The sequence below is a fragment of the Mauremys mutica genome, chromosome 18 (genome assembly GCF_020497125.1).
Source record: "Mauremys mutica isolate MM-2020 ecotype Southern chromosome 18, ASM2049712v1, whole genome shotgun sequence".
Classification (NCBI taxonomy): Eukaryota; Metazoa; Chordata; order Testudines; family Geoemydidae; genus Mauremys; species Mauremys mutica.
The window spans coordinates 25,483,393-25,504,501 of NC_059089.1; the positions used below are offsets into that span (position 1 = coordinate 25,483,393).

The 21,109-nt window shown below is 41.0% G+C and overlaps 1 protein-coding gene across 1 annotated transcript in view; it reads left to right on the forward strand.

The window, feature by feature from the left end:
• The window catches only part of RABGAP1 (RAB GTPase activating protein 1), a 120,581-nt gene that overhangs the window by 9,291 nt on the left and 90,181 nt on the right, over nucleotides 1-21,109 (forward strand). The window contains exons 2-6 of the mRNA XM_044992392.1: nucleotides 1,599-1,798; nucleotides 8,679-8,913; nucleotides 11,259-11,463; nucleotides 12,434-12,608; nucleotides 16,282-16,439. Of these exons, the coding sequence (XP_044848327.1) occupies nucleotides 1,649-1,798; nucleotides 8,679-8,913; nucleotides 11,259-11,463; nucleotides 12,434-12,608; nucleotides 16,282-16,439 (923 nt within the window). The 5' untranslated portion in view covers nucleotides 1,599-1,648. The remainder of the gene's footprint in view (nucleotides 1-1,598; nucleotides 1,799-8,678; nucleotides 8,914-11,258; nucleotides 11,464-12,433; nucleotides 12,609-16,281; nucleotides 16,440-21,109) is intronic.

Here is a 21,109-nt window from a genome sequence, read left to right on the forward strand (position 1 = left end):
CCAAGGCCCTAGTGTGCAGCCAGCCCATTGGTGGAGTGGGCTAGGACTGTTGCCTGCAATACAATTCCCATTCATCAGGCAGGATGATTCATATATTCCAAGGCCAGAAGGGATCATTTTAATAATTTAGTGTGACCTTCTCTATAAGACAGACTATAGAACTTGCCCAAAATAATTCCCTTTGAACTAACACACTTCTTAAATCCAATCTTGATTTAAAATTGCCTTTGATGGAGAATCCACCATGACCCTTGGTAAATTGTTCCAATGGTTAATTACCCTCACTGTTAAAAATTCATGCCTAAAATGATGCTGAAAATCCATCCAACATTAATTCCAAAGTACCTCCTGTGTATGGCTTATGGACTTTGTAGGGCACCAAGTCAAAAAGCAATCCTCTCAGGTGGTTGTGTATCCTTTGTGTACCCACCCTGTGCACTTCAAAAAATGTATCTGGGCCAAACTGTCTCATTGTTTGGCTGCTATTTTGGCAGCCAAGTGAGGTCAGTTACCTACAGAACAAAGGGCACAATTCAAATGGAAAAAAAAATCAGGTTTGGTCATCCTTTGGAGTCAGTAAAGACCAGGACTCTTGTGATGAGCATGTAATCGGGACTTACTAAGGAATTTGGCCCTTTGTACCATGGCATTCTATTTTTAGCCAGGGGTTCTAAGAACCTTTGATGTTGGAGATGTGTAGTTGAACTCCACCTTGTGTTCCCTTTATCTAAAGTATATCTCAATGCCAGTTCTTGTGACTTTTGTTAACCTATCTGTTGGCTCTGACTTGCAGCACTGAACCAACCTATGCTGTTCTTCCTGTTTCTTGGTAGGGTGTCCAGAGCTGATTCTTATAATACAAAAATGTCAGTACAGATGCATAAAATATTGCTGAGCTCAGGGGTCCATTGCGTCTCAAGTACAGCATATCGAGTTAAATCATATAATGAGATTATTTGTGAGTTGAATTTCATGATTGGCGTGTCCTGATATTTACAAAACCCTAGCGTGATATTTGCATGAACATAGGTGAAGGGAAGGCCAGGTTATCTATGACTAGGTTTATAATTGGAAGTATGCTGGCCCTAAAATAATGTCTTTCATCACCAGGCATAGCACATACTCCATGAGCCTGTTTTACACTACAGACAGTACTGTGTCTGGGATTTAGTTACAACTCTCATTTGGCAGTGTAGACAAGATCTTAACCATGTTCCTTAAAAAGATGAACTTAAGCACTGCTTGGGAGTATGATTTTAGGCCCCATCTACACTGCACAATGAAAGTGTTATATCCAGGTCCTCAGATGTGAATCTGTTTGTACTGTAGATGGGGCTTCACTGGGAAAGGTGATTGTGAAACACTTCAAAATATAACTGTTTTGTGATCTATAGAAACCAGTGCAGCACTTTCAGAGTAAAGTTTCACAGCAAATTGAAAAGCCAGGACCGTGAGTGCATATTGATGTACTGAGATCTGTTACTTAGCTATGCAGTCAGATGTGTTGATCTTTAATAGTCATCGAGTTTCTGAAAAGAAACATTTCAGCTTCAAGCACAAACTTCTATATAAGTATTTTTATGATTTTTGTTTTTCAGGAGTATATAAAATTTAATCTCATTCATGAGTCGAACTTCCTTTTTAAGTCATGGATGACAAAGTCTCTGTTGGAAAAATCAGTGTGTCTTCAGACTCAGTATCCACTCTTAACAGTGAAGATTTTGTCTTGGTTTCCAGGCAAGGGGATGAAACGCCATCTACAAATAATGGTAGTGATGATGAAAAAACAGGACTGAAGGTAAGAATCCATAACCTGAGTTCATTCTTTCTTCTAACCCAGATTAACCATAAAAGAGCTTAAAGAGGGACTTGTGTTACTGAAAACTTGAAAGAAGAGAGAACTTATTCAAGAATCAATGTCCTTTGCTGATATTTTTTGAATTACTTCTGCTGTCATTGTAGATGATATTTATGTTTTGAATAAGTGCTGTCACCATCACTACTTGGTTTTTCATTTTGCCGAATCCTTCACTGGAGTTGTCACCCAGTGTTTGGGATGAAACAGTCATAAATTATGATTTTCAGACAGTTAGAATTACAACTTCACTGCAGCTTTCAGGGGAGAAAGCCCTTGTTAATGCACATATGTCATCAGTTTGCCCATTGGTTCTACTATGTACTAAAGTTTCTCAATGTGAAACGTTCTCTTTAAGAAATTTGGAAGTAGCCTGAAACCTAACACCCATGACATGTAACATGGACCTCAGAACACAGGCCTAGGAGCAAGTTATGTGAACTCTGTGGGCATTGACCTCATTGTTTCACTTCTGGGATTGCTATTCTGGAAAAAGACCCTCAAGGATTTTTGGAGGTTGTTTCCCTGTGTTATGCACTTAGGTTTCCTTTATGCTAGACAGCCTTTCACTGGCCTTAAAACGTGGTGATAGAAATATGATGGGAATTCTAAACTCTTGCACTTGTAGCTGTATTTTCATATACACCTCTACCCTGATATAACGCAACCCGATATAACATGAATTCGGATAGAACACGGCATAGCAGCGCTCCGGGGTGGGGCAGGGCTGCACACTCCGGTGGATCAAAGCAAGTTCGATATAACACGGTTTCATCTATAACGCGGTAAGATTTTTTGGCTCCCAAGGACAGCGTTATATTGGGGTAGAGGTGTATTATAATATAAAGTGGATCTTTTCCATGGCTGATCTAAGTTAGAATGTTCTGTATGGAAGTTGAAGGAAAAATTATCTTGCCTATGTAAGAGACCTTGAGACCTCAGGTCAGTTAGATCTGTCATGCAAAGAATGTCCAATCCAAATTTCAAATGGGGAGAGAAATCTTGTATTCCCTCTGTGGGACTGTTTTATTCTTTGCTGCTAGAAGCTGGAAGGCTGAACAAAGACTTCACTGCAGATTTCTTGATGCCTTTCCGCAGCTTTCTTATATCTCCAGCTGCTCTACTTGGCTTTCTTGAATTCCTTTCTGATCTCTATGTACTAGTCATTTAATGGATGCATGATTATAGATGACACAACAGACAGCCTTCAGTGGAAGAACAGTTCTTTTTCCTTAAGAACTTTTTCATCTGGTGAAAAATTTGATTTATGTAATTGTATTGCAACTGCAGAAGATTCAGCAACAATTCCCCTTGCAAAGGAATAGTCTGCAAAATAATATCAACAAGTGAGACTTCCTTGAATGATCCACAAGGTTCTGTCCAGAAATTTAACTCCAAAAGAGGAATAGTAGCCTCACTTGTCTGAGTAACTACTGAGTCTTAGAATTTCAGCACACCGCGCAGAAGATGTCCTTGTCTTAAGAACAGTAATGTGAGAGGCAGCTGATCAGTTTCTTAAACTATTGAGGGTTATCTGAGTCTACAGAAGAGAGAAGACTATGAGAGTCCATTCCACTCTGTTAGTGCCAAATAACATTTGGAGATGTGAAATGGCTCATTCTGAAGCAAGTGTCACTTCAAGGTTGAGATGGTTGGATTCCTAATGCAGTTGTAATGATTACCCAGCTATGGGTGTTCAGTGCTTTTGGATTTTCAGGAAGCACATGTATCTTTAGTTTAGTAACATTTGGGCTTGTATTATCAAACAAAATTATGCTGTTTCCTGATCTGGAACTAAACATTACAATGGTTTTGTTGGGTTTCATGAGTAAACTTCAGCATGAATTCCTAGGTGAAGGCTGGGTACAGTTGTTGAACAAAATGAATCACCTTGAACCTTTCCTTTTGTATTCTGTCTTTTGAGAGAGCATGCTGTTTCTTTATAACTGCAATCTGAATGATTAATGGAAACATTATACCTTAGTTAATGCAAGTAGGTGCCCAGTTCAAAGTCATTCCTGCAGGAATTTCTTTAGTTAACCCCCTCCTTTCTGCATAAGGAGACAACAAACTGTCACTGGAAATGGAGGGTATTGTAGCTGCCTTTAGAAATGGAAATCAATTGCTTGTTGTCAGTGGACTAAAGAGAAACGAAGACTAGAAGGATAACTCCAGTGTCTTGATGGGGAACAGTCCTGTCCACTGCCTCCATAAAATGGACTTTGCTTTCCAGGAGCCAATTCTACTGTGTTAGTTGGCTGTTTATCTGTGGAACTTGAAATCTAGGTTCAGGAGGAGGCAGTTAACACTGTGTTGGGCACTTTATGTATATCTTATCTAGATGCATGGCAGCAGCACATGGGATCTTTATTTTTTTTTTAAAGTCAATTTCCAAGTAGGGATTGCCCAGATTGTATGTGTCAGAGGCAGAAATGGGGAGAAGACTTTTCTCAGGGATAAAGAACTGTTTAAGGATGTCTGACTAATCTAATTTGTTTGTATCTGCTCTAAGTTCAGCTGCCATCATGTTGCCACCAAAGGAGGCAAAAACTTGAATTGATCAAAAAAAAATCTGAATGGCATTGAGTTTGAGATTGTTGTTCTAGCTCTGTAATTCTAGAACTGCAGTTCGTGGATCTTATTTCCCTTGCTTCCTCACACGCATCCTGCTGAATTTTAAGCTTGTTTGCGCGCTCTGTTTGGTGAACTGCATAAGATACATACTGAGCCTGAGGCGCTCTTCATCTTGTGTTCCTTTGATATAGACTTCTGTCTGAGCTAATAGCCATTTTTGTTTCTTTGTAAAAATTTGTATAAAATCCAGCAAGATACATTTGCTCCTGAAAATGTTGTCACTTTCTGTAGCTGTTCATAACTATTAACTTTTTTTGCTTTTTATATGTGCTGACGTACATGGTTCACACAATTTAAAGGGGTGCCACCCAACAGCTGTTTCTGCTGTTAACACTTTCCCCCTTGTCACTTTGCTTGTGTGAGCTGGCAGTTGGCAGGAATTGAATTTACAAAAATCCCATTCCTGGCACACTCTGTAGAATGGGTATCTTGTAATAGCACAGTACATGAGCTCTCAGAGAGCAGAGAAGGCTGGTGGGGTGTGTGCATGTGCACACACCTGAGGGTAGCAGGGGGTAGATAAAATATAAAAATTACTCTTGGATTGTTTTGGGTATAGGTAATGGTAGCCCACATAAATCGGTTTTGTGGTGCTGCAACATCTTATAGTTAACGATTTTGGGATCATGCTGGGCTCCAGTTTTTGTTAAAATGAGAGAAAGCATCTGTCCTGAACAGACAGACATTTACCAGATCATTAATCTCTTTACCTTTCCCTTCTGCACCCCCACTTCTGTCAGGGTTCAGAGGTTGCCTCTTACTGATCATTTGTGTGTTTCCAGCAAACTTACAGAACTGTTACATCTTAAATGACCCCCACTGTTCCAAAACATGGCTCACTAGTAGCATCATTGAATGACTGTCTTCCTGTCCTTGGCTCCCATTTGCCTCTAAGGCAGTGGTGTTGTTTTTTCTCTTGGCCCCTGGACTGCATGTTTTTACCACATAGGGGCTTTTGAATGCAGCTGTAAGAGTCCCGCCCTGTGTCCAGGTTTCAAGTGTATTGATGTTTCTTGTTCCATTTTGTAAATCGTAGTCTGGAATGAGGAGCACAGGTATCTCCTTGGCTTTTGTTTGCTTTACCTTCTGTGACCGTTCATAGCCAGCCACAAGTTACTGAGGTTTCTAAGGCCATACGTCTCTGTGAGGTGGTTTCTTTCCTTTGCTGCAGGAAAATGAGCAGGATAAAATGCAAGAAACCTTCAAACCGTACTGAAAATCTCCTCCTCTCTGTGAGTGATTCCATAGCATCGGCAGCCTGACTGTGGGCACGCCAGGGGGGTTTTCTCCTGGCCTGGACTCTACAATAACACTCATTAGATTCTTCCTGCTTTCAGTTTCATGTGCTCTGTGTTGTTTTTATTGCTGATTTGTTTCACTCCTCGTGTACCATCTGCTGGGGCAGTGGTTTTCAGCCTGTGGTCCGGACTCCTGGGGGTCCACAGACTGTGTCTAAGGCAGTGGTTCCAGGCCTCTTGCAGCCCAATCAGCGCACAGCTTCGGCCCATGTGATATTCTTTGGGCCATACAGGTAATATATATATTGTGTTGTGGGCCAACTCCACACACAGAGAGCTGCATATACCGCCCACAGTGGTAAATAAGTTGACCTCTGGTCAAGGGGGTCTGCGAAAGGTGACTATGAAAATAAAGTTTCAGATTCCAGAAAAGGAGGTCCGCAGACCACAGGTTGAATTTCCAAAGAGGTCTGCACATCCATATGAAATATTAGGGGTCTGCACATGAGAAAAGGATGAAAACCACTGTGCTATGGAAAGCTGGAGCTTTCGCCCTCTTAGGTCACTGGTTTGGCTGCGGCCCAGGTCACTAACAATGGAAATTTATCATTGGAAGGGTATTCAGTGGCGTATGTAAAATGCTGTGTACGTCTCGGGTCAGTGACTAGTGAACAGGTAGTCAGGTCACAAACGAGGCCACCGCCACCACAGTTGGCACTAGTTAGGCCCCTTTGGCAGGCTCAGCATTGAGGTCAAGGATTGAACGAGCCGTTCAGGCATAAGGCACAGTGTGTGGAAAGCTTAGCCTGCCACTGCATGTGTTTCACCTGCGCTGTAGATAGAGAACTTCAGTACAGCGTTGTCAAAGTGATGCCTTTGATCAGAACCAAATTCACTTTAAATAATGTAGAGGGGGAAGAGCAGTTGATTTTCATTTTTGTTTTCCATGTGTGACAAATGGCTAAGAAATCAAGAAACTGTTTAAACCCTAAGCAGCTGGTCACTATACAAGTTGAGGTTTTCAGACATAGATGTAATATTTATTTTTGTGTTTTGTGGGGATCATAGGGTGAAGGTGTGGAAAGTCTGGGGAAGGTATTACACATGGTTGAGATTTCTCCACTTTTCTCTATTGAATTTAAGTGTTTGAAGTTTGGAGATGGGTTGGGGGTGAGGATTGATCCTTGAAAGCCTACAGCTGCTGTGTCAGAATTACAGCTCAAAGGGGAGTGATACGAGAGAGCCAGTAACAAGGTGAATATCTCTTGCTGGGAATTTTATTATAATTTTCTTTAGAGGGCATGTACCATGTAGACTCATATGAACATCCACATAACAAGGTATTGTTAGTTGATATTTTTTCTTGCTCTCATAGTAGATTTAATTTCAAGGCTCTAATTGTAATATGTGAAGCTCTCCTGGTACCTGATTCAGTGTATTATTTTAACAGTCTTACCTGGACTGTAGGTTGACTTAGTTACTGTTTGAATCTGAGGACCTAGGCCATTGCTTCAAAAGCTTTCAGCATAAGTTGATATTCCACTAAGATACATTGGTTATGGTGCAGATAGAATTATATACTTCCTTATGTAAGTGGTGTTCTGGCAGACTTCTGTGTGCATTGAGTCTTTCTCCATGCTTTACTGTCTAGTGTCCAAGCAAAAAGGAGAGGAGTAGAACAGGAACTAATTCCAGATTCTTTTTTCTGGATAAGATTTTTAAAAAAATTCTAACAAAAAAGGACTAATAAAAGGTGCTAGGGATCTGATATAACTGAACTAGCCAGGACCCTCTAGCTTATGTGCAGTGTCTTACATCAGTATCTTAAAAAAGATGGATGTGATAGAGAAATGGGGTACAACGCCAGCAGGATAAGGATGGCTACCAACAAATTAAGTGATAGAACATTAGTAAATTTCGTTGGCTTCCACTTGGCAAAATGCTTTCAAGATGCTTTCTGCATCTCCTTTGTCTGTTCTACGGTATTTGTGATACACTTGCCACTTCGATATCTAAATACCATTGTGACAGGTAGAGGTACTGATTGGTAAATTATGTAATGAGTTCCTGAAGTGTGAAGTTTTAGACATTTTGGAAGCACAGCTGTATAGGACACCAACACTTGCACCTTGTGCCTCATAATGCGCCTCTGTTCTATTCCCTCATTCCATAGAGCTCCTCTGTATCCCTATAGACATCAGAGCCAGCAGTGTTCCTCTTCCTTGGCTAGATTTTCAGTCTATTTTAGCCACTGCAGAGTACTAAATGCTGGCTCCATCCTCTTACCACCTAAGGCTCTGATGTTGCACCATTTAAGTTGATGGAAGCTTTGCCATTGGCCTCAGTGGGTGCAGCGTCAGCAAGCAACACAACTATGTGCATTTAATACTTTGCCCAAATGGCTTCTGTTTCTGATGCCGAGGGTATAAATCTATTTCTGACTCCCCTCTCCTGAACCCTCTTCCTATGTAATCTCATTATTTTATCAGTAGACAGAGATCTTTTCATCCTTATGAACAGCATAGTGTATTTATCGAATATTAGGCACTTGCTGTTGGCCCTGAAGGCCTCCATAAAAGCCATAATAGTACTAACTTCCGTTAATACTTTCATTTGCATATACTTTATATGCTGTCTGACTAGTTTTGGAGGACAATCCCCTCACTCTATTTTCCCATGTCCAAGTAATTCCTGCTCTCAGATCTCTTTTTAAGATATCTTGAAGTATTAAACAAGGCCAGCTTTGTTTCTGAAGAAGAGCACTCCTATACTAAATCTAGGGAAATCACTTGCTGCATGTCTGGCTTTCATTTAAGTTGTGTGTGTTTAGATTGTGCAGTTGTGGCTGATGGCAAGTCTGAATTTATGCTAGTTATTTTTTAATTCTTTATATGTGAGTTTTTCTTCAACTGAACAATCCTTTTTCCTTCCTGATTGTGTTTGACTCTTAGATTGTAGGGAATGGGAGTGAGCAGCAGCTGCAGAAGGAACTTGAAGATATACTGATGGATCCACCCATGGAAGACCTGTCCAGTGACCGGGAACGTGGAGAAGAAAGCAGGACTGATGGAGAAGGGGAAGATCCCATCCTTCTTGAGGCGTCAGCATCCTCTACCATTAACCCGGTGTCGATGACAGGACTCCAGAAACCTGAGATGAGCCTGCCAGTGAAACCGACACAAGGAGGTTAGAAAATCTGGGGAGTACCTACTAGCGGCCATCAGAAGTTCTGGGTTTCTCTGTGTATGATGCGCAATGTATGAAGCACTTGTCATGTCATCTGCTCATATAGTAGGATGGTATCAATAGTATAGTCAAATTTACTACTTCAGAAGTAAGTTAGCTACTCAAAACAATGTGCTGTAATGCAGATGAACAGGGTGAATGTATTGCATTTTTCTGGCTGCGTTCACCCAGAGGGATCCCAAAGTACTTCACCATCATATGTATGTTACCACTGAAATGCAGCTGCTTCTGGGGTGAAGGGCAAGAGACAGTTGGGGAACAGTGAGAGGAAAGGGAACTTTGTCTAAAGATACTTGATTAAAGCCCCTGTTCCTACAAAATTGGCATGGGGTCTTAAAAGGTATGGCAGAGCAGATGAGGCGAATTTTTCAAAAATGCTTAGGTGATTTGGGTGCTTTTAAAATTTTTTAGCCAGGATCTTGTTTTTACGGTCTCGCCTGAAAAACTTACATGCATGTTGAAAAGTGTCTGATGCTCAACTTATTTGTCTACAGAGAATAAAGAGTGAAGATGCTCCATCTCATGGGCATTCATTCATAAGGTTTAGGCTTATAAAATGTGTTTGCACAAAATTTGTGAATTCAGCAAATAGTTCTAAGAGCTAGCATGCTCTCACTCTCTCTCTGTTTCTCTTTTAAATGATCCCCAATAAAATCAAGCTTTCTTATTCTTATTTTTAGCTGCTAAATAGCATTAAAAGAATTTAAAAGTACACTTCTGATATCACTTTTCTGTCTGAGCAATGTTGTAGTTGCCAGAGGGATGTCATATGATTCCCATTAGGAGGGGAGGTAGCCCATGAGATTATTTAAGATATGGTTCAAACTATGGATAAAGTTTGGAAACCCCTGTCCTGAAGGAAAATGGTGGTTAGTTCACAGTGTGACCACGATGAGTGCTTTAAACGCGTGCTGTCTGTTAAATTGGTCCAATTAGAATTCCTGTGACTTTTACTGCCCTGGTGAAAATGAATGCATTCGGACAGTATGCTAGAGGGTACCCCCATGGAGAGAGCCAATCTTAAGAGCTTGGATAGCCCTGTGGCTCTTTCCATTTCTAATCACGGGCTTTCCATATTCCTTTTAGTCTGTCCTGGCTTTTTGTAATGTCTAGATGAAATTACTATAAGGCGGTGCACAACTGGTTGAAAGACCATACTCAAAAAATAGTTATCGATGGCTTGCTGTCAGACTGGGAGGGCTTATCTAGTGGAGTCCCACAAGTGTCAGTCCTGGATCTGGTACTATTAATATTTTCATTAATATTTTGGATAGTGAAGTGGAGACTATGCTTATAAAATTTACAAGTGAGACCAACCTGGGAAGAGTTGCAAGCACTTCGGAGAACAGGATTAGAATTTGAAAGGACCATGACAAATAAAAAAATTGGTCTGAATTCAACAAGATGAAATTCAGTAAAGAGAAGTATAAAGTACTTAGAAAGGAAAAATCAAATGCACAACTACAAAATGAAGGATAATAGCTAGGCAGTAGTACTGCTAAAAAGAGTCAGGGGGGTTATAGTGGATCTCAAATTGAATGTAAGTCAGCAATGTGATGCAGCTGCAAAAAGGCTAATATCACGCTAGAGTGTATTAACAAGAGTGTCCTATGTAAGACACGGGAGGTAATTGTCCCGCTCTACTCAGCACTGGTGAGGCCTCAGCTGAAGGGCTGTGTCCGATTCTGAGTACCACACTATAGGGAGGATGTGGACAAATTGGGAAGAGTCCAGAGGAGAGCAACAAACATGATAAAAGGTTTAGACAGCCTGACCTATGAGGAAAGATTTAAAAAAAAATGGGCATGTTTAGTCTTAAGAAAAGAAGAGGGGGAGGCGATAACAATAGTCAAATACGTTAAGGGCTGTTATAAAAAGGATGGTGATCAATTGTTCTCCATGAAGGTAAGACAAGACGTAATGGAATTAATCAGAACCAAGGGAGATTTAGCTTAGGTATTAGGAAAAACTTGCTAATTATTAGGGTAGTTAAGCTCTGGAATAGGCTTCCAAGGAAGGTTGTAGAATCCCCATCATTGGAAGTTTTAAAAACAGCCTGGACAAACACCTGTCTGGCATGGTCTAGGTTTACTTGGCCCTGCCACAGCACAGGGGGCTGCATTTGATTACTTCTCAAGGCCCCTTCCTTCCCTATGTTTCTATGATTCTATGAATGCTGTTGCATGGTTTCAGACCCCTGGTTATTGGGAGGCCTGTCTTGAAGCTTACTAACATATATACCAGCTGGCCTGCCTCTTCATTTGTCACTTTGTGCCTTATTGCAGATTGTGAGGAGTCGAGCCCTTTTACACCAGTGGCCGATGAGGAGAGTGTGGTGTTCAGCAAGCTTACCTACCTGGGCTGTGCCTCAGTGAACGCCCCCAGGAGCGAAGTGGAAGCCCTGAGAATGATGTCTATCTTACGAAGCCAGTGCCAGATTTCTTTAGATGTGACCCTGTCAGTGCCTAATGTGTCTGAAGGAACCGTGAGGTATGAAGCTCATACAGGGACGCTCTGGAGTCTGTTGCAGTCAGTCTGATCAGTTCCATCTGTCAAAGGAGAGCGAGCTACTAATCACAATTAGGAGGAGATATGAGCAACCTGGGATTTCTTTTAAATGTGGCAGAAGTGGGTCTCGAGGGATTTTAAAGAAGAGAAGGTCGAGTGGCCTTACAGATCAGTTTGCAAAGAACTTCTCATGTACAAGGGGCAGCACAGAATCTTCTTTAATATCTGAATTGTCTTGGAAATCGTAGCTGGGGCAGTTACTTACTGGTGCCTTACAAATAGAGACTAAATTCTAATCCCAGGGGAGGCAGAGCCAGGACTGTAAGACTGTTCATGTGCAGAGTCTCAGGCGGGGAGCAGGCTGTAGTCGTCCTCCCCAAAGAATGCCACAGAAGGGCAGGCAAGGGCTATTGTGAGATGGGAGAATTGTGTGACCTGAAATATGTGTGAACTGCTGTAGGTTAGGTCAGCTTTCTGAATGGGAAGGTCTGAGCTTTATATGGAAATGATAGACATAAGTGTCTTGCACTTCAGGCACCTGCACTTTTTTCCTTAGGCATAAGGGGGGAAAAAAAGTCAAATAACTTACATGCAGATCCAGCACTGCTTTTCTTCCCTGTCCTGTCACCTCAGAGTAAAGTGGTTCAGGCAAGATGGAAATACCTGGGCCCATTTAATAGGATTCCATTTTAATGTTGACTGATTGCACTCTGTTGGAGGAGAGGGGCTGATTGCACTCTGTTGTGGGAGAGGGGCATTTACACAGTGGTTGGGCATGGATCAGTATTTCACATCTAATTAGTGCCTTGAGATAAATGACAATTGGGGATAGGGTCTATGTATCATGCTTTCTCTAAATATCAGTGGACTCCTTCAATCTCACAAATAAATGGTTGGCCAAAGTAATCCTTGTAAAGCCCCAAACTTTACTTTACTTTTTTTTTTTAAACAGGCTCTTAGATCCTCAAACACACACAGAAATAGCAAATTATCCAATCTATAAAATTCTCTTCTGTGTGCGAGGGCATGATGGGACCCCCGAGAGTGACTGCTTTGCTTTCACTGAAAGCCACTACAATGCAGAACTGTTCAGGATTCATGTCTTCCGATGTGAAATCCAAGAAGCTGTAAGTTGAATTCTTTCTTGACCTTACTGGCGTTAAGAGCATATCCCAGCAACACTTTGTAAATCTCTTTTGGACCAGCTACTTTCCCAGAACTCATAACTCTCGCTAACATCAGTGAGATTGAATATCTGATTTAAGAATTTGGTCCTAACAGCAACAAATGAAACTTATTCTTCAATTTAAATTTGTTTATGTTGCTTTTAAGTCTTATTAAAGTGTCTCGTGTACTCAAGGTCTCATTTATAGGGATCACATAGGGGTTATAGTGGATCACAAACTGAATGAGTCAACAGTGTGATGGAGTTGCAAAAAAGGTTAATGTCATTATGGAGTGTGTTAACATAAGTGTTTTATGTAAGATACAGAAGGTAATTGTCCTGCTCTAGCCAGCACTAGTGAGGCTTCAGCTGGAATACAGAGTGCAGTTCTGGATACCACACTTCAGAAAAGATGTGAATAAATTGCAGAGTCCAGAGGAGAGCAACAAAGGTGACTAAAAATTTAGAAATCCTGACCTGTGAGGAAAAATTAAAAAAACCTGGTCATATTTAGTCTTGAGAAAAGAAGACTGAGGGGGCACCTGATAAGTCTTCAAATATGAAGAAAACGGTGATCAGTTGTTCTCCATGTCCACTGAAAGTAAGACAAGAAGTAATGGGCTTAATCTGCAGCAAGGGAGTGCCTTAATCTGCAGGGTTCCCAAAACTGTAAGTCACTCTTACCCCTCTCAGTCTCAAGTGAGGGCTGCTGCTAAGCTGTGAGACAGCTCACTGACACATCAGCTTGTTCGCCTTATAAGCAAACTTCAGGGCTCTACCAGCCCAAATCTTGCCTAGCAGGTAACAGTCTGTGAAAGGCAAATGAATGTACGATACACAACTAAAAGACCGAATAAAAACCCCTGAGTCTTGTTAAAAAAAACAAAAAACAAAAAAAAAACCTCCAACTCCCAAATCTATCTGCTATGCACAGCCCTGTCACTGAATGTTAAGAGTTTGCTTGTGCCTCCCTTAAAGAGACAGTACCCAGCAGCTTATTACCTCAGCTGGGGTTAACAAACACTCTATTTTAATCAAAGCACTGAATTGGTTTATAGTAAAACAAGTTGATTAAACAAAAATACATAGGTTTAAGTGGTACCACGTATAAGGAATAAAGATAGAAAAGATTGAGCCAACAAAAGTGAAAATATGCTTCTAAGACTAAAACCTGATTTAACAAACGAGAGTCTCTTTTTGAGGAAGTGTTTCTTACCAAGTGTTTTTTCCAGCACAGCTGACCAGACTCTCTGGCAAGACCCTTCACAGAGCTCAGAGTGCTGGGTATCTTTGTTTTATCAGATGAAGGAAAACTTAAGGAATCTCTCCCCGCTCTTTATGGTCCAGTAAACCTTTGAAAGACATTCTTCTGAGTGAAGAGTATCCCCTGATAAAGTTAGTTTTTTCCCTGCAAGGTATAGATGCCATGCTGTCTGGTGTAGACTCTGTCTCCCTGCTGGTTCCTCCCCTGCTTTTTACAATGCAAATGTTCTCTTCCTGCAACCTCTGATACCTGTACAAAATAATAGCCTATTGAATTTGGCCACACCTGCTTTGAGGTATTAGCCTCTTTCCTTTGTCCGGAGAAAACTTGTTTATCAACTTCCCCAGATATGCCTGGTTTTAAACACATTTTAGTCACATATTTCCAGCACATCTATGAAGTCCTTTGTGGGTTTACTGTACATACATCACACCAGAATATTAATGATCAGTGAATTATTAGTATTCCAATTATATATTTATATGCCATCTTTTATGTAAATATTGTGACAAATGTATACCAACTGGCATTGGTGTGCTGTTCGGGTCACAGGGAGAATTAGGTTAGATATTAGGAAAGCTTTCTAACGATAAGGGTAGATAAGCTCTGGAACAGGCTTCTAAAAGGGGAATCCCAGTCACTGGACATTTTTAAAAACCGGTTGGACAAACATCCGTCAGAGGTCATCTAGGTTTACGTGGTCCTGCCTCAGTGCAGAGGACTGGACTTGATGACTTCTCAAGGTCCCTTCCAAGGACCTACATTGCTATGATTCCATGTTTTCTATAATTCTACAGCTGTGTAATTCACCCTTGGCTGAATAATTGTGCTCCAAAATCTAAACTTTAATTTAAAATTTTTCAGCATTTATGATTACAAAGAAAACTCAATCTGAATGAATTGCAGTCTGAGGCAGTGACATCTGCCTGAGTTTGCAGACAGCCTGAAACAATATCTCTAAAGAGTGTGAATTATCCAGTAGGGTGAAAGCAAAAGAGAATAGTTTCAATGTCAGCATTAACTGCTTCACCGCTGATCATTTTAGCAGAAATATCTTGTGTATATTCCACAAACCCACATGTGTGTCTCACTTTCCCAGCTGCTAACCTTTACCTGCCCCTTGACAGCTGCTAGGCTGTAGATACTCACTATCATTATAAAAATTTACACCATATAAAAAACTGAAAATGTGGAGATAATGCAAAACAACCTCCATTTAATATAAAAAAAAAAGCAAAGGCTAATGCATAGGTTTCATTGAATTAAAAGTAAAATTTAATAATATTAAAATTAATACTATATCTGAAGCTACCCTAGAATTTCCACCAGGGAGATACAGACTTTAGGTGAAGCTTGCTGCAGCGTGCAGGGCACTGTGGTTATAGTTGAAAAAGGAACCTCATAAATATGGTCTTGCAGATTTGTCGAGCTCCTGGAGGATCTTCTGAAACCTGCTTTTTCCTTTTAACCCTGCAGAGCCAACACAGCTCTGGGAGAGTGAGACAGTCTACTCTGGGCTTGAACAGTAGCAAACACACTAATCAAATTTCAGTTGCAGAATCTCCGTTGTTGAAGTGCAGGCCAGAAAGAACACAGAGAATTTGTGGAGCTGGCAGTTAGACCTTGTTTACATACCCAGTTGCATCAGTTTAACTAAAGGTGTGATATTGCACTTTCTTAGTTAAACTGGTGCTACATTGTGTGTGTATTTTTGCATCAGTTTGAACCTGACTTACATCAGGTTAGCTTGCCCGAACGGTTTGCATAACAGGAGCAGGCTAAATTGATGTAAACCAGATTTAAACCGGTGCAAGAAGGTGCAATATCACACCTTTTGTTAAACTGATGCAAGAGTATATGCTTAAAAAGTACTACCAGTTTGACTAAATCAGTGCACACTTTTAGTTAAATCTGTGCAACTTGTTTATGGAGGCAGATCCTTAGGAAAAAATAATCTTGCCATAAAAAATGAGCAAATTTGGTACAGAATCTTTGAGATGATAAACATCTAACTAGCCCCACAATGCTATTTTTAGAAACCTTTCAGAGCCTTTAAATAGATAAATTACTACTTATGCACTAGAGAATCAGAGTGTGATTATTTCCATAACTTGTGAAATAATCACTCAAGGCACTGTGAAATGTTATGAAGAAATGGTCTCTTCATAACTCAGACGTTGGTAAATGCATAGAAATTGCAACCATGAGGTGACAGCATGCACATTTACTATTTTATCTTAGTATCTTAAGTAGAACCAGAATATATCTGCATATTCTTGCACAATATTTTTTCATCCCACTGGTTAATTAAAACACAGGTAGCAATCCTACTTGAACCTTTCCTAATCTCTCTGGTTCTGTATGAATGCAGGTGAGTCGAATACTGTACAGTTTTGCCACTGCCTTCCGCCGTTCTGCCAAACAGCCCCTGCTCTCAGCCACTGAAGCACCACAGACTCCAGACAGCGATATTTTCACATTCTCTGTATCCCTGGAAATCAAGGAAGATGATGGGAAAGGTTATTTCAGGTATTGCTTCCTGATTTCTACTTATCCATCAGCTGGGTCTAGTGTTGGAGGGTAGCTGGAGGGGAAAAACGTGATGAAGGCTTAGTCCTAAATTCTCCTTTTGAAGAGTTTATACTGTAGAGTAAACCAGTCCCGGGTGTAGGCATTTTTGCTAAATAAAGCAGTGATTTATTTCTGGATTTTCTTACTTTGCTCAGGACCCTCCTGTTGGACTCTTCTTTTTGTTGTTGTTATAGTTTGCATTGCACTGAGTCTGAGGCCATCTGCCAGGTGTTTTCTGTATTTTTATATACCTCTTTTGACTTTAAAATGCTGTGTGCAAAATAGCTAATTGCATTCAGCAATGTCATCGCTGAGACTAAACACGTAACACTTAAATTCTAGTATCAAATGTTACTGGTCAGATTTTCATAGGTGCTAAGCACCATGGATCCTGCTAGAGTCAGTGGGAGCAGCAGATATTAAACACCTTTTGAAAATCCGGCGATACACTTCGCATAAAGCTCCCCTCAAAAAAGATGGAGAGGACATGACACATCAACTGCCGTCAGTGTGCTTTACTAAAGTTTTAAACCCACTCTGGCCACTTGACATGAAACCTTGGGTCTGGGTAAATCAGAAAAGTAGCTGGACTTAAAACTTTGCAAGATACATCAGAGAGGGCTTGTGGCAAACAAGGGCTTTCATGCTCAAAATTCATTAGAGACCAGACGTGAGGATGGCAGTATTTAAAAGACTTATTCTCTGATACTCAGGTATCCCGTCTGCTTGGTTGCAGGTTTTCAGTATTTTTTTTAGTGCACCAACACATTTATCTGCTAACCCAGAAAACAGAACAGAATTTTCAAAAGCATGCAACTGAACTGAAAAGATGGAAATTACTCTCCATGTGATGCTGAGATTATCCTGACAAAGTTTCCTGTCACAAAGAAACTGTACCATGTGGAGAATAGTTAGGGTGTCATTACTGCTTCAGCAGCCTGATGACCAAGACCACAAGCCCCTGCCCAAACTACTATATCAACATGGCACAAAAATGTCTTCCTTGCCCCCCATTCCCATCTGGTAATGTATGCCCCATTCACTACTTCATCTCTGAAGAGCTAGCACTGCAGCACCACCTGGTGTCAAAAATCAACCACCCAACAGTGAATATATTTCTATACAGATTCTTATTCAATAGGACTTTAGATTTTAATGTGAAAATACTTTTAAATTGAGTAACTTTTCAAAAGCCAGGGATGATTTTGCATGTTAAAAGGAGTTAGTATGTTCCTGGAGAGTTGAACTTTTGGCCCGTCTAGAAGTGTATTTGGAAGCTTGTTTCCTGCTTCTAACTTGTCATCATTTTGCTCTTGCTCTTTGAACATGATAAATGAAATGAGACTGTGCTTAAACACGTCAGAATTTTTCCAGCAAAAATCTCTCTCCTGGGAAGCATTGTGCCAAGTACAATGTGAGAGATGCTTTCGCTGCAAGATTGGAGCTTTTTGGTAAAGTTTCAGCGACTACAAAGTTGTGTAGTCTGAGCAGGAATTTCGAGATCGTGCTCCATCCCTCGCCATGCCTTGTATACCAATAGCTGTAATTGCTGCCTTCCTCTTGCATCTAAGGGTACACCTACACTGAACAAAAGATCTGTGTCACAGCCACAGTTGGCCCAGGTCAGCTGACTTGGGCTCGTGGGGCTAGGGCTGTGAGGCTAAAAATTGCTGTGTAGATACTGGGCTGGATCCCGGGCTCTGGGACCCTTCCTGCTTGCATGGTCTCAAAGCTTGGGCTCCAGCCTGAGCCCAAAAGTCTACACAAGAGACGGGCAGATTTCCTATGCTCTTGTTGGCTTCTCAGGGACTTCCTCAGGATTGGTCCCAGCATTTTTTATGGGGGAGCAGGAGGGAAGGAGGCTGAATTCAAATTCATTGTCAAAGTGTTAACAACTCATCCCTGTCATGTGATCCATTTAATTGAAATTCAAATCTCTGCTTTTGATTTATGCAGCTAAATTTCTCTACCAGCTGCAAATATTTAATTATAACCTTGTAAATGGAGCTTGCATCTATTCCTAAATGCTTGTCCTCTATGTTCTGGTTCTCAAAGACAGCTAATTTGTTCTGTCTTCTAATCCAAGTGCTACTCGATTTTGTGTGTGTTCCTATATCCACCGACAATGTAGCAGTTCTAAAGAGTGCCACTGTGTATGACACTGGATAATCTTGATTCCTCAAAGGCCTTTTTCAGTTTCTGGTTAGTCCATACACAGTGTCCTCAAATGTTTTATGTAGCCATTTATAGTATTTTATAATTGTTGAGTTGTCTTTATCTCAGAGTAGCACGACTGCCATATGCTCTTGGAGTTGTAGAGCAGTTTGGCTGCTGGCCATAGGCATAGAGATGTTTCTCTTGGATTTATGTCCAGTGGAAGTGTTATTTAAAAACAAATTCCCTTTCCTCTTCTTTTTATTACGGCATCTTCCCTCCGGGAACATCCAAAGCACTGCTCAAATGTAACAAACTGATATACAAATTCAGGGCCTGAACCCCTCTCAGGGTCGGGCCCAATGCAAGGATCTTTTCAGCTACAGAAATGCAGCTTCCCCTGGGGTGGAATACAGCAGCTATTTTAACACCGCATAGCAACCTTATTTTAGGAAAAGGAAGTGAAAGAGGACATCTTACCCAACTCAGATGTTTGGGAGTGGTCTGAAGGGAGCAGACTGTAATTAGCCCAGTCTGGGCACTTGGATTAATAATACTAGTCTTTTGCTTAAAGAACATAAGAACATAAGAAAGGCCGTACTGGGTCAGACCAAAGGTCCATCTAGCCCAGTATCTGTCTACCGACAGTGGCCAATGCCAGGTGCCCCAGAGGGAGTGAACCTAACAGGCAATGATCAAGTGATCTCTCTCCTGCCATCCATCTCCATCCTCTGACGAACAGAGGCTAGGGACACCATTCTTACCCATCCTGGCTAATAGCCATTTATGGACTTAGCCACCATGAATTTATCTAGTCCCCTTTTAAACATTGTTATAGTCCTAGCCTTCACAACCTCCTCAGGTAAGGAGTTCCACAAGTTGACTGTGCGCTGCGTGAAGAAGAACTTCCTTTTATTTGTTTTAAACCTGCTGCCTATTAATTTCATTTGGTGACCCCTAGTTCTTGTATTATGGGAATAAGTAAATAACTTTTCCTTATCCACTTTCTCAACATCACTCATGATTTTATATTCCTCTATCATGTCCCCCCTTAGTCTCCTCTTTTCCAAGCTGAAGAGTCCTAGCCTCTTTAATCTTTCCTCATATGGGACCCTCTCTGAACCCCTAATCATTTTAGTTGCCCTTTTCTGAACCTTTTCTAGTGCTAGAATATCTTTTTTGAGGTGAGGAGACCACATCTGTACACAGTATTCGAGATGTGGGCGTACCATGGATTTATATAAGGGCAATAATATATTCTCAGTCTTATTCTCTATCCCCTTTTTAATGATTCCTAACATCCTGTTTGCTTTTTTGACCGCCTCTGCACACTGCTTGGACATCTTCAGAGAACTATCCACGATGACGCCAAGATCTTTTTCCTGACTCGTTGTAGCTAAATTAGCCCCCATCATGTTGTATGTATAGTTGGGGTTATTTTTTCCAATGTGCATTACTTTACATTTATCCACATTAAATTTCACATTTATCCAAATTAAAGAGAGTCAGTGAGCTCTATAATGACCATGTGTGATTAGAATGTCAGTTTTACGTCTCAAGTGAAAGAGAGCATCACCAGAATTATCATGCCAGAGCAGTTGGGCTCAGAGGGTCGTGTCTGTTGTTTAATCGCCACCTAATGGGTATTCCTTGGTGGTCTCCCACTCAGACATTGTCCAACCTCAACCTTATTTAGCTTGCAAGATCTGAAAGCTTCAAAGCGCAGGGCATTTGACTCCTTTGTATGTTATGTGCATGCACACGTGGCTGTGCAAGTCCCTGTTAAGTTTTAAGCACTTGGCGTTAGCCGCTCCACACTGTTCCTTATAAGACCACTCAGATAAATGCTGAGCTGTACTCGTTTTGTGTTTACGTAGCCTGTCTCTCTTCTCGGTCTTCAATCTAAAGACTGAAATAAAATAAAAGGAGGCAAGGGATTAATGCTACTCTCAAAGGAACATGGACTTGTGTATGGTGGAAACCAACGGTTCATCAGTTCCCTCCAACAACTGTTGCAGCTGCACTTCACTGTTCAACAAACAGCCCCAGTTATATCACTTCGATATCCAGGTTGGCCATTTAGCGCAGTGCTGCCTGCTCCCACATCAGCAGGCTGGCCAGTGCTCTGGTAAGCATTTAGGAGAAGAAGCCCTTCTCAGTATCTAGCTGAAATAAAACTGGCTAGAAAAATACAAATCCAAGGTAGACTGCTAAGGGCTTTAAGTGTACATTTTCTTTGCTCAGGTGCTTATTACCTTACTGCCACATTGTGCACACGGGTGAGTCAAAAACCAGTTTCTAATATATAATGAAATTGCTTTAAACCTCAATATTTTAAAACCCCTTGTCTAAATGCCGTTGAAAGTGTCCAAGAACAAGCTACATAATACAAAGAGTTATGTTAGTTAATTTCAAAGCCCAAGAGAGTACTGTCTCCTGATTATATTGCCATCTCTGTTCTGTTACTGACTGTA